At 41.5% G+C, this 14,570-nt stretch overlaps 1 protein-coding gene across 1 annotated transcript in view; it reads right to left on the minus strand.

Annotated features, from left to right (window-relative positions):
• Nucleotides 1-11,591, minus strand: part of nsmfb (NMDA receptor synaptonuclear signaling and neuronal migration factor b) — a 78,040-nt gene extending 66,449 nt beyond the window's left edge. The window contains exon 1 of the mRNA XM_022218323.2: nucleotides 11,222-11,591. Coding sequence (XP_022074015.2) covers nucleotides 11,222-11,571 — 350 coding nt within the window. The 5' untranslated portion in view covers nucleotides 11,572-11,591. The remainder of the gene's footprint in view (nucleotides 1-11,221) is intronic.
• Between the last annotated feature and the right edge of the window lie 2,979 nt (nucleotides 11,592-14,570).

Below are 14,570 nucleotides of genomic sequence, written 5' to 3' on the forward strand. Positions count from 1 at the left end.
TCTTCTTTTATCTTCTCAACATGTGTAGCGCTGCTTCTCCCTGCTTCTTGTTGTTTTTCCTTCTTCTCTTTCTTCTCCCTCTAATCTTTCAGCTTTTTCAAGATGCCTGTGCTCTGTAACAACAAAGTTCCTCACTCATACAAGATTAATAAACAGCTGTTTGATGCTGCTAAGGTAGCAGGAAGGCTGCTGGCAGGGCAACCTGTCTAACAATGAAGCTGCTTAACTGCTGGACTCTTCTTAAGAGTTCCTTAAGCTAATCTACATCCGTTATATTTCATCAGAGTGAAACAGCATAAATCCTTTTACAGGACACCAGGAACAGAACGAAAACTGAACTTGTCTCAGGTGCATTATCAGATTTCAGTGACCTATCCCAAAAGGACGAGACCGAAAGTGGAAACCGATTCAAACATCATTGTATGCATCCTTTTCTTGACCCTGTTCACAAAATGTCATCCCTCTACAGTGAAACAGTGGATGCTGCAAACATGTAGGTCCAATATTCAGTCTTCTCTGAGCTCTGCTTTGGTGATTTAAAGGTAATGAGATTTATTTATTTTTATATCCCTTATTAATCCGACGAGGGGTCAGAGCACAGGGTCATCTGCGGTACAGCATCCCAGGAGCAATTGGGGGTTAGGTGTCTTGCTCAACATGAGCATGAACCGCATCGAGCATCGAACCGCAACCCTCCGGTTGCGAGACGGCCACTCTAACCACTGAGTGAGCTATGCCGCCCCCGGATGGATGATCCCAGGCAGGTTATAGCCAAACGTTAATACACAAACTTTTACTAACAACTGGAGACATCACTGAAGGGAAAATGATCCAGAACAGTACATTCAGGGGACAAAAATAGCCAACAATATTTAATTCCATTTTAATGCAGTGGAACCACAGTTCTCTGTAAGGTTTGTCACTAAAAACTACCCACTCATCATACATGTATACTTCTGGCCCCTTGTTAAGATGAAAATCACATTTGTAGCAGTGTTTGCCTGTGGAACATGCACTGTGTGAAGCTGCACAGTGCAAACATAGTGCATGTTGATTTGCAATTCAAAGCAAAATGCTGTTCATATAATGTATGTAGTGAAATGTGCACTGCAGCTCAACCCAGTGAGGTTCTGAGGTCCATGCGCTTGCATTTTTAGGAACTTAGAGAAGGGCATTTAAATAAATGACTACTTTAAAAAATATATTAGTCAGCGGGTGAATGTATACAGTCAAAATGTGCAAAGAAAGCTACATTTGATTAGAGGTTTTCTTTACTGAGGAATCTGTGATTCTAGAAGTAGTTAACACTGATGAGCTGATGTTCAATGAAAAGCAGACAAAACTCATCTTCAATCAGCGTAATGTGGTCAACCATACAGCAGCTACTCTGTTAGAAGTGAGGCTGTTTTCTGATACGATCGGTGCGTCTGTTTCACTGTGACAGGCTGGAAGATCAGCGAAGCCTCAGTTCCTGCTGACAGAGGAGGTTTGTTTAAGTTTTGACCCCGCTGTGCCCTCCATGCTCCATCCGCTCGCTGGGAGGCCATCGGTTATACAGACCAAAATTAGTCTGATCAATCTTACTGCTCACCTGCCTGCTGCTATAATTAACAGGACATCATGGTAGCCCTCCTATAAAGCACACTGAACTGTTCAACAAAAGCAAATGTAAAGAGTAAGAATAAATTTGAAGAAAATGATGGTGGACAGAAAGTCAAATAAAGTTTGGTACTGGTCCTTTACATACCCCAGATCAGGTCCAACAGTGAGCACTGACCGTTGGAACCTCGTGGTATCTGGCACCAGGACCTCCATAAGGCTCCTTTTGTCTTGTATTATAACTTAAAAGCGTCTGTTTCCCATGAAATGTCTCAACAAAACAGTCAAGAAATGTTAGCGGTTGTTAAGTTTTGGAGTATTCGTGTTTGCTGGCTCTCACCAGCCAGTCAGCTGCTGAGCGGTTTCATGTCCATTTACAATTAAACTGAAGTTATATTTTCACTCACGTTGCGTTTTAGCCACATTTAGCTCCTCTTCATCCACTGGTGCTTCCACTGTTTGTCTGTTTCTAGAGTTTATTCCTCAGTGGACAACTTCAAACTCTGTTCAACCACCTTGACAAGTTCAAATCACTCAGGGCTCCTACTTAAATTAACACTTCATCTACATTCAGCACTTCTGCCTAACCTGAAAACACAACTTGTTCATTTTAGCTCTCAACTCAACCACATCCACTCATTATATTTGAACTCCCACTGCTGATTTTCAGATGCTTAAATTTTCTATATATATATTCCAGATCCTTCAGTACTCTACAGCTGTGATTTATGGATTTTGTTGTAGATATGAATGTCTAAAAATCTGATGAATTTGTTCACAACGTGTTGATCTATTGATTCCTCATAAGGAAGCACTTGGACGGATGCAGCAGCAGTCAGGCCTGTGCTGATCGTTATGTCGTCGTGTCAGTGTTCACCTTGTCTCTCTGCACTCACTGGGAGGGTTGGCCAGTAAAAGGCTGATGACTTCATTAAGGGACACTTGCTTCACTACACTCCACTGACAACAAAGGCCATGAGTCAGGCAATTACACATATCTCCCAGGAGGCTGTGAGAGGGTTCATCAATAGGCACCGGAGGGAAAAAAACCAAACTGAAATGTAAAGTATTTCATCTAAAGCAACAGTGTCAAACTCATTCTAGTTCAGGTTCCACATTCAGCCCAGTCTGATCTCAAGTAGACCGAACCAGTAAAATCACAGCATAATAACCTATAAATAACCACAACTCCTAATTTTTCATTTGTTTTACAGCAAAAAAAAGTACATCCTGAAAATGTTCACATTTAATGAATTATCTTTTTACAATGATATGAACAATCTGAAATTTCTGAAGAAAAATAAGTGCAATTTCATCAGGAAGTGAATGATATAGTATTTTATTTTATGATCAAAACCACAAAAGTCAGACAAAAAAGATTAAAAAAACCAACAAAAACAAGACAAAACATTACAAAATATGGACACAAATAATGACCCATGACAAAACGAGGCAAACCACAAACAAAAAGACACAAACAAGACAAAAAATGACAAGAAAAGGAACAAACCAACAAAACAGAAGGAAAACACAAGAGAGACAACAAGGAAACACAAAATGACAAAAACAACAAATAAAACAAAACACAAAATGACAAAAATAAGACAAAAAACATAAGCAAGACAACAAGGAAACACAAAACAACAAAAATGAGAAACCAAAAGACAAAAACATGAGACAAACAAAAAGCCAGACAAAAAGACAACAACAAAACAAGACAAAAATTACAAAAATAAGACAAACAACATGAAACAAAACAGACAAAAATTAGACAAAAAGTTACATAGCAACAAAAAATGAACATAAACGAAACAAAAATGTCAAAAAAGGAACAAAATGACAAAGTAGACAAAAAGCATAAGCAATACAAAAAGGAAGCAACAAAAATGTGAGTTACACGAAAAGTCAGACAAAAAAGACAAAAACAACAACAAAAACAAGACAAAATATGACAAAAATGAGACACAAAGTTACACAAGAACAATGATCAATATGGCATTTTACTTCATGATCAAAACAACTTGACATGGTCTAGAAATTATTTTAGATTTATAACTTTCTAAGTTTAAAATTTACAGTTAGTGTCCTCTCTGTGATTTTTACACTTTACAAAGTCATCCTGCAGGCCGGATTGGACCCTCTGGAGGGCCGGTTTTGGGCCACGGGCCACATGTTTGACACCCCTGCTCTAAAGGGACACGAGGCTCAAACATGCTGGGAGACTTCTGTGCTGGTCTGGTGACATATTGAGCTGGTATTGGCTTATATTAAAGGGGAATCAGGTAAAAGGTTTATTAAATGACCGTAATCAGTTTCCCGGGACGATGTTCAGGTTATGAGCTCTGTGGCTTTAAACGATCACTTTCCAGCCCGTTCTCTCCAACCTCCATGTTCTGGCTGCTCTCAAAACATCCAAACAGAACACACACAAACTATTAGTACCCCAGAATTACGGGTGCTGCACTACAGTGAAAAAGCTCATTTACAATGCATTTCTATTTGACCTCTCCTCTGTTTAATTAGGTTCTCCTGAAAAATGTGACCATAATTACTTTGTCAATTATCAGTCAGGAACCATTTCTGTGGCTGAAGGAGACAGTGGGGGGCAGGGGGCTGCATTGATGTCGCAGTTCTTTCTGGTTGTTGAAGGTCAGCAAAGGTCAGCGATGACTTAATGACCATCTACAAAGCAGACAGTTAGTGGCATCCATCTATGATCTCTGAGGTTTTTCACTGAAAGCGTCATGTTTGACCAACAAAGTCATTCTAGCACAGTGTGGAAGGACTTTAATCGGTCCTAAGTGAAACCTACTGTCACTGCCTCAGTTGTCAGCACCCCAGAGAGCCTCCACACCCCAGTCTTTAGTTCTAGTGGTCTGAATGTAATCACAGAGGGTTGTGTACTTTGACAAAAACATAAATCTTGAGGAAAATTCAATAGCTGGTAAATTTCTGACCTAACCCTGGACCACTGTAAGAAACTGCATTCTGTTCAGCAAATATGTTTTATAATGTATAACACTACAGTCTTTCTTAATGCAATATCTGTGCACGGCTGCACATGTTTTAGTATGACTGAGGTATCAACTATCCAATTAAAAATGCATTAACATGAGGCAGTAGATGGACGGCATGCCTGTCATAAAATGCATTTACAGTAGTAGTACCTGGTAGCACCAACAGGTGGAGCCTCATAAAAGTAGCTCTATCAGGAGTAGCTGTCCACTGATGAAGCTGCAGTAGCAGTAAATATTATTCAAAATTTGCATCTCTAATTGAAATATTTACAAAATCACAGCATTCAAAGTCCAAATCATGCTGGAATGAGCAAAACATTCCATTCTGAATGAAACACTGTGGTGCCCACCATCTTCTCTAATCAAAGTTGAAGTCAGATCAGCTTCTTTTTTTCCACTAAAACTGGGACTCATATTACTATTGCAATATTACAATCACCAGAACGCCTGAGAAGCTGGAAAAGTGATAACTGTTTTCACCTGACTGAGTAAGAGCAGACTAGATGAAAAGTATCAGCAAATAAAGGGCACAGTAAATCTGACTATTTTAATACCTTTCCTCCAAAGCTTGATGGGCTCTCAGTGAAATGAAAGACGCTGGCATCGTGGTGACGTCCACTTTAAACCGTAACATTCTCCTTTCACATCCAGCTGCTGATGTGTGTTGTGAATCATTCCCTATCTCCTGTCTCCACTGTCAGCTGTCCAGTAAAGGTGCCTGGTATCGTGCACTGAGGCTGGTGCACTGCAGAGAGTGGAGGAAAAGCTGCATAGTGAATGCCTTTCTGTGTCAGTGCAATGACCCCAAAAACCGTGCCTTCAGGATGGTTAAACTGAGCTAAAACTAAGCTTTTAAAAATCTCTGTGAAGCTCTGAACACAACAACTATCAGTGAAAGTAACATTCCATTTTATGCAGTCGTTCTGTGGTTCCACTGTGAGCCTAAAACCTTTGGTCCCTCTCTGTCATCTTTAATACATGAATGAAGCTGCTAATAAAGCCAACACACCATGACAGCATTAAAGATACTAAACAATCTTTTACCACTGTTGGTGTAAAACGTCTCGTGTCACATTTGGTTCTCTCAGCTTCATATATGGCCTTCCACCAGTGATTCTGACAGGTTTATGTTGTAGAGAGGGGCCCAGATGTTTCAGAGCTAATAGGCACTTTGGACCATGGCTGGAGCTAATCTGTGCAGCAGTGAGGACAGAGTCGCTGCTGCACACACAGTCCTGTGGGAAAGAGGCCATGAAATCACATTTTCATCAAAGTGGAAACTATTACTGCCTGAAAACTGTTGTGCTGTGCAATTCCTTTCAAAGGTGACTCAAACATTCTTGAAATATTAAAGACGACTTGAGCTTTAAAGTGCTCGTAATCTTCCCCATCGAGCGGCTGATCAAAGCAGACGGCCTGGTTTTGGTCTGCTCTTCTATTTGTCATAAACAGGCCAGGGAGGCAGCCTGGAACATCATCACTAAGTGCTGCAGGCACACAGCATAAAACAAGACTAATTTTTCTCCACTTCCACTTAAAAATGAGACATTAAACACATATTAAGTGCTCAGTAAAGGAAGGAAAGATCCTGCAAGCCCATAAGACTTTCATCAACCTCTTTAACCTTTTCCTTCATTCTTCACACAGTCCTCTTGGTGGATTAAAACAGAAAGAGCACTGAGAAACCAGCATTACAAGGGACCGCAACACAAAAAAGATTATCGACTTCAAATCAGCCAATTTCAAAAGCAGATTTAAAGTCATTGTCCCTGCTGCCATCCCATTTCTCCTGACTGTCCTGATAAACCCAGCTCTGCCAACATGACACCACACATGCAGACAAAAAAAATGTCTTGCATGTTGGAAGTTAAGCCCTGTGACAGACTGGTGACCTGTCCAGGGTGTCCCCTGCCTTCACCTGAGTCAGCTGGGATAGACTCCAGCACCCCCCATGACCCTAGTGAGGATAAAGCGGTGGATAGAGAATGGATGGATGGATGTTGGAAGTTAGGGGACTAGACCAAAACTAATGAAGTCCATTTCAGGCTGTTTCAAAACGCAGACACAACATCATATCCACAGCACAACTCCAAACCAGAATATCATAACCAAAATCCAAAATCCTGCAAGGTGTTGTCAACAAACTCTTCACAGCACGCTCATGTTTGCCAGCCACTCTCACTCAGTCTACCAAAGAACAGCACAGAGACGAGGGAGGAAACAGTCAAAGAAGGCATGAGCCCAGCTCTCTACTGACAGAGGACGTCTAAGGAGATGATTCAACATTAAAGACAACAACTGAATATACCTAGGGTTGTCTTCCATTGTCTGTTATCATAATCCTCATCAGGGTCATGGGGGTGGAGCCTATCCCAGCTGACTGAGGGTGAAGGCAGGGTTCACCTGGCAGCCCGATCTCACGAGGATTCGTGAAACTGTTACGTAAATTTTTGTTTCGGTTTCGTGCGCACCAACACGATTTCGTCATGTTTTTCGTGCCGCTCACCACAAAATGCGCACCAATGTATTTTAAACGGCGGACTTTTCGTGCCACCCAGAACGTATTTCAAACGAATGTGTGTATTATATTTTTAATGTAAAACCATGGCGAATCCAACGTTATATTTTGCATGACATCGTCCCTAAACATAACCCTAACCATAACCCTAACCATAACCTAACCATAACCTAACCATAACCTAACCATAACCCGGTGGTACACTTACCAATTTGCATAGGAATTTAAAGAATGTCCGGCGGCCGGCGGCCGCAAACGCGATCACACAAGCAGTATACGCCGATGGACAGCTTAGATCGTCATGAATCCGCCGGTATAAACCACTTTCAGCTGTGATTACCACAGCGGGTTTCGTTGTGAGCAACATGAAAAACATTTCGTGGTGAGCGGCACGAAAAACATGACGAAATCGTGTTGGTGCGCACGAAAAAGAAACAAAAAATTTACGTAACAGTTTCACGAATCCCCGTGAGACCGTGTTGCACCTGGACAGGTAACAGTCTGTCACAGGACTACACACAGAAAATGTCAATCTATGCTTTTATGTTTAAACCTTACATATAATACTGAATACTGACAGCAAAGTCTGCTTCTATATTTTAAATGCCATTGATAAACTACATGTTGTTTGAAAGCAAAACTCTCTTGACTCAAATATGATTTGAAGATGCCAACACAACACCATCAGTTCCTTACTCTGTTACAGGAGTTTCTTAACTTTTCTGTCATTTAAAGGGACACATATTCGTTAAATCACTGAATGCTGCACGCTTTTTCACCTTTACAGCACACTGAAAAAATGGCTTCCAAGCTTTAAGTTTATTTCAATTAAAAAAAAGAACTTGAAAAGGAAAATTCAGAGAATATGTAGCTGTTTTGAACAATGCCTGAAATGAAACGTATCACTGTTTTGCCAGATGGTGAATAATTGGTGCTTGTGTAGGTAGCACAGATCCCAGTAATGGATAAAATAGCTTTGGAAACCAGACAGTATGTGCAGTAAACCATACACTGTTTGCATGTGGTTTATTTCTATAAACCAGAGAAATTCCTCTGCCTTCTTCCCATCTGTATACACCAATTTTCTGTTTTTTTTCCCACTTAAAACTCCCATAACCCACATTAGCAGGCCTAGCTTAAATTATTTTTATTCCTTGCTGTCTGACTAATATGAGGTGTGATGAATAAATCTCTGGACTATAAAAAGTAGAAACTGCACCTGATTTAAATTCAATTGCCATTCCTTAGAAACAGTCACCCTGTGCAGCGACACACAGCTTCCAGAGCTCCTAGAAAAACCTCTCTGACCGCTTCCAAGAACACACATTAAAAGTCTTTGTCAAACTGGCACCGCATTCATGTCAGGAACCAGAGTTACATCTATGGCTACAACCCAGACACTGAAGAAACCTGCAGTGTCCATGGCTGAAGAAAGCACAGCAACAGTTCAGCAGCACAAACGAGGGTTCTGTAATGTGAATCTGTCACCCAGCATCAAGCTAGAGTTCGACTGTAACGTCCTGAAGGAGGACATTTCGCACAAATTACCTCATTTATGGCATGTGGCATTGTGCAAACAACCCTTCATTAGGTAACATTAGCTAAATGGCTGCTTCTTTTCCTCATACTTGCCTGTTCCGAGGCCTACAATCCAATCTACAATTGTTCTTTAGTGACTTTAAAACACTGGTGTACTTTAACCAAAGAGGCTGCATTGAACAGCGTACAACACTCCTTACCCCTAAAGCTTTCCTTCATTGGATTTGGCGAGCTTTATCCCACAGCTGCCAACAGTTAGAGGAGACTGTAAGCAGTATTTGAAGCTGTAGGTCACCCCACAACAATACTTGCAAGGATAAATGGCTTGCACAGTTAGTTCCAGCTGATTATCACATTTCATCCCTCTGTGTGTGGGAAAAAATGATTTTAAACCGTCCTTTCTGTTCCAGTTTTCAGTTCTTCAATATGATAATCAGTGAACATTCCAAACAGATAATCTGATCAGTGACATTAATTTAAGATCTGACCACTGCACCATCATTCAGCAGGAACTAAAGCTTCTGAGATCTCTGCAACACGCTCTGGCAAAATAGTGAAAAGAAGTGGGACTTGGAGGCACAGATGTGTGATGAGGTCAAAAGGAGGAGAAGAAGATGGTCCTATTAAACACACTTAGTTCCACAATAATCCCTCCACTGCATTGCTTTTCACACTCACTCAAAGACAAGGATGTGGGATCAGATTGGCTAAACGAGAGGTGAAAGGCTTTGCCCTGCTCGTTCACCGCACAAGAGATAAACTCAGATCATCCAGCAGAGTCGAGACTAGTCCCGACTCGGCTTGGATTCAGGGGGAAGAGCTATTGTTCACTAAGAGCCATTAAAGTCCTCGTCAACTACAGTGCCGCCGTCACTGACAGAGCGGGAAGTATGTCCTGTTCGAGCCTTGGCTGTGGTCCATATGCGTGCCTGAGATGCTGGCTGAAATCGGTGTTATTTATGGAGAGTTAAAGCATGAGGTGTGAGAAAGCGAGCGAGGCGGGTAGGGCGGCTACAAGCAGATGAACAGTAAAAGGAAGACAGACCGGGAGAATGTGTGCAAAAGGAGCATGGGAGGGAATGTGGAAGTAGATGGAAAAGTCACGTGTTGTGTGTTTCAGCATGCGTCGGCTTTCTTAACTGCAGAGAAGCTGTGCACATGATCTGGTACTTTATGGAAGAAAGCAGCTACATGAACGCACACACATCTAAGAACAGAAGTGCTTCATTTTTCTGCTTCAGAGGTCAGTAAGTGGGCGACTGGGGTGCAGTCTCCCAGCACTAAACATTAGTCATCCTGCAACCTTCACACCAAGAACAAAGTGATCCGACACCCATGACACAAAGATCTTTGGCTTGACTCATACATTCAAAGCTAAATGTCGGCAGAATTAGTCACAAGTCCAGTGAACCCAGCGGGACGTTTAGGGACGACTATGTCACTAAAGCAAAGGCTGGAGATACAGCAGACAACAGAAGGACACAACAAAAACTGAAGACTTTTCTTATGTCTTTACGATATACGGTGGAGTTCACAGCATTTCAACTGTACCTTCTCTCTGTAGAAAGGAGTGCATAACAAGAAAGCTAAATAAACCAAATAAGACGGCATGAAAATCCAACAAAGGGCAGTGTTTTAATGCTGCATAGTCAAACAGTAATATCAGAAACCAGTTTAAGTTCATAGGTTAATTATTTCCACTGTCAGTTAATATAATAATGTCATTGTTTTGCCTGCATAATGTCACAAATTATTTAAAATTGTCCAGAAGACTTGCTCAGTTTCCCAGTTGTCATATTTGAAGGCTTAGTCTGTCAGCAACGATATGTTCAGTTTCTAATAATCAGAGAAAAACGGATGAAACAACGAAACCTTGTAACGGCAGCTCAGCTTTTCCCAGATCATAAATATGTGTCCTACAGTCAGAATCATTTTTACCAAGAAACCTTCATAGTAGGGTCAGAATGAGAAGAAATACACGCCCTAAAGCAACCCAAATGAAAGTTTAAAATGAGCCACACTGCAAGAAAACCACTCCAAATAGAGACCTGTTTATGAACTTATTTTCTCCATCTGCATTTAGATGGTGAACCTGTTCAGGATGTTTGCATTCGTGATCAGAGCTGCAGCACAAAGACACCCTGATCCATCCCACAACACTGAGCTTATTAAAGGTGAGGAAATATGAACAGCGCAACGGCTTCTGAAACATTTATCATCAGAGAAGATACATGCATTTTCTCACTGTTGAGTTTAGACAGAGAACATCACTGAGATAAAATAAGTCAGCAACAGAAAGCAGGAAACCGAAGCGAAACTTCCAGAAGAGTCAAACTTAACAGGAGCAGTTGGTTCCTGCTTGTGGGATTAAAAGCTAATCAGAACGCATTGGTTTGTCATTTCTGTCTACTACCTCTGATAAATTTACGTCCAACTTTAATCTGTCTGAACATACAGTCGTGTGAAGGTGTGGGTCTGAGGGCAGCTGGCCGCTCCGCGCTGCGCTCCGGTACCGGCAGCAGAGCGCACATCCAGCGGACACACTCACCGAACTTTTGCGGCCACGGAAGAAATAGCATCACTCCTCAGATTCTTCCTTTTGGACACCGCAGTTCCCATGCTGAAGTGGACACGACTCAGGGGAGAAAACGCAGACCATTCCACAGACTGATCGGCGAGGGAAACAGAAGAGAGAAAACCACCAGAAGACGGAAAAATCATCCGCATCCAGCGAGCCAGGACTTTAATTATCTCATGTTTGTCTTGGTTTTGTGTTTGGATTGAGAAAAACGGAGCGTTCCGGAGAGCTGCGGGCTCAGAGCGCAGCTGGAGGACGGAGGATGGAGGATGGAGGATGGAGGCGGTGTGGAGCGCTGCGCTCTGCTCGGCTCTCCTCATCCAAATGAGCTGCTGAAGGAAGCGACACCATAAAAGGAAGAGCAGCCCGGACAGGTGGGGGACGGGGGACGCAGGGGGGAGACACCGGCTTCATTACAGCCGTCTAAAGTGTGAGATGAAGAGAGGTGTGGACACTTGAGTCCACAAGTAATCTGGCTGCTTATTATCACTTCTCATGCAGGGATTTTATCTGGACACCGTGTGCCTGAAGAACACGAGTGGAAGCAATATTTGATTTGAAAGTTATTTAACATTTCAACTCTTTTATATATACTAGACTTTTGTTTTAAACATTTGGTGCAATACTTACTAATACCTTTAGAAAGTGTAGATCTCTGTTCTGAGTCCAGGGCAAGTTTATTTGTAGAGCACTATTCATACACAAAGCAATCCAAGGTGCTTTACAGTGGCAAAGAAATACAATCAGAAAAATGATTTAAAGGTAGACAGACATTAAAATCATAGAAATAAAACATAGAAGTAGACATTAGGATCATAAAAGTGCATTAAAAAGACAAGAAAGTAGATTGAGCATCTAAGAGAAAGCTGCAGGAAACAATCTGAATTTCGGGCCTGATTTTAACGAGCCGACAGTCTGGGCAGATCTCAGGTGTTCAGGACGTTTGTTCCACAGGTGAGGAGCATCATAACTGAATGCTGCTTCACTGGTCCTGGTTCTGGTTCTGGGAACTCACAGTAAACCAGTCCCTGATGACCTGAGGGCTCTGGATGCTTCATGTGGAGATAAGAAGTCCAGGATGTATTTCAGTGCTTTGGAGACCAGGAGTCAGATTCTGAACTCCATCCTTTGACGAACAGGAAGTGATGTGAGGACCGCTGTAATGTGGTCCAGTTACCTGGTGTTGGTTAGGAATCTGGCAGCTGATTGATAGATTTCTTGTTAAGAACTGTAAAGACACCATTACAATAATCTAACCGATTGGAAATCAATGCATGAACAAGTTTCTCTGTGTCTTCTCTGCACTCTAATAAATAAAACACTGGGTCAACATAAAAACTTATGTTAACCGTTTCCACTCAAATTTTTAAGTTGAGCCAATAGCTGGCAGAATTACATTAAGTCAAAGCAATGTTTTGAGTATGTTGAATTACCTTTTAGTCCGAACAAAAATGCATTTCTGAGTAACAACAACTTAATAATTGTCAACATGAATGCAAGTTTTTAAGTTGATCCAACATAATTTTTAAGTAAGGTGAAGAAGCTTTCTGGCCACAATTAAACAAATTTCTTAGTAACAAGAACTTAATTAGCTGATGTCTGCAAGAGTGAAGTTAAGTCCTGTCCTATAGTAAGGTTATGTTCAGCAGCTAAGAAACTCTCCTGGTGTTCAAAATGAACAAAAATTCAGACAGAAATATTCAAATTAATAAGAACCATTTATTAAAATTATGAATAACACTAAATCCTTAACAGCAGCACTAAATCATTTAAAGTGCAAACAGCAGAAGTTGTAGGCTGCGTTCTCCAGACAAAGATTACTCTCATCAGCAAGGCACAGGATCTGGCAACATCAATCCCCTGCAGGATCTCGTTTCCCTCAACAATGATGGTTGCACACCCATCACCGATGATGGCAATCTTCATCACTGCATGGCAGGGTCTGCATCGAGCTCCTCCACATCCTTGAAGAAGAAATTAAAAGGTGTTAGGATCAGGGTTTTACACACAACTGTTTACAGCCTTGTCAGTGCCTGTGTGTGATCATGGAGGAGTAAATGAAATCATGTGTCTCCCATTTTATACTGACAGGAGAAAACTGTGGTATTAGAACTCATCAAGTGTTACAACCATCCCCGGTCTCCCCTAAATCAATATAAACAAAGCAGTAGTGGGCTTACAGCAATTTAAATGACTAGTGTTTGATTCTTTTCTTCCATAAAACTTAAGGGAAACATTTATCTGTGTAGTCATGACAGAGTCAGACCTGTCCACACAGAGCTGAAGGTGTGTGTGCGTTAGGACGCATGGCTGTGCCGTTACGGAGCGCACCACGGTGTCTGCTGGTTCGTTTATGAATCATAATGAACTCCTTTAGCTCCCCCGTCCCTCTCTGTTGGTTTTATCATAGCCCTGTTTAACTTTTCTCATATTTTGGGAGCCCAGAGGGCCGTCATAATGTGCTCTTCCTCCGTAGGCGCGTAATATGTGTGCCTGTCGTCCTGGTCAGACGACAGCCTGATGAGCGGTTACATCGTGTTATCAATACATTTGTAAATATAAGTGTAGCTGTCCATTTCATAAAATTGTATCAACATTATCCATTGATACATTTAATTTAATCCACAGGAAAAAACATATTACCACTGAATCCCAAGCAGGTGAGCTTCTCACAGGCTGTCACCTCCTTATGGATTCAATACCGACCGCCTATTTTAGTTTCAAATGCGGGACAATTCGGTATTTTAAGGGACGGCTGGTAACCCAGAATTAGACTGTGATTCAGATAAGACGAAATAATAAATACAACTCGCCAACACACAACTTATTTGTGCGCCGGTTTATTAGTCACATGCCGAAATTAACCCATTCCTCCCGCATTGAAGCCAGTACAGGCATCACCTAGCTAACTTTACCTCGGCACACAGACTGCCCTACCAACACTGCACGCATTTAAAAGTAAGGACTTCCAGATTTCGATATTCAGTTACAGTAGGCTATCATCAACAGAATCCTGAGCGAATGCAAATAAGCATAAAATTACTCACCGTTCATCAAAATGCTTCAATGAGCTTCGGCTGTGCTTCGGCTGCTCACCATGTGCTCACTCTGGCCTTAAACATGGCCGCTCGCACATGCGGGAAAGAGAGAGTGTGGGCCGTTTACACGTCATCAAATATTTTTTTACATTAGCAGAACTTAAAATCCAACTGTTTCATGATGAACTGAAATTTTTAAGCTCTGACAAAGTGATGGTAGTGTATTGAATCAAAAGGCATTATTTCTATGTCATCCAAGCTAAAAAAAATAACATTTACAA

The sequence above is a fragment of the Acanthochromis polyacanthus genome, chromosome 7 (genome assembly GCF_021347895.1).
Source record: "Acanthochromis polyacanthus isolate Apoly-LR-REF ecotype Palm Island chromosome 7, KAUST_Apoly_ChrSc, whole genome shotgun sequence".
Lineage (NCBI taxonomy): Eukaryota > Metazoa > Chordata > Actinopteri > Pomacentridae > Acanthochromis > Acanthochromis polyacanthus.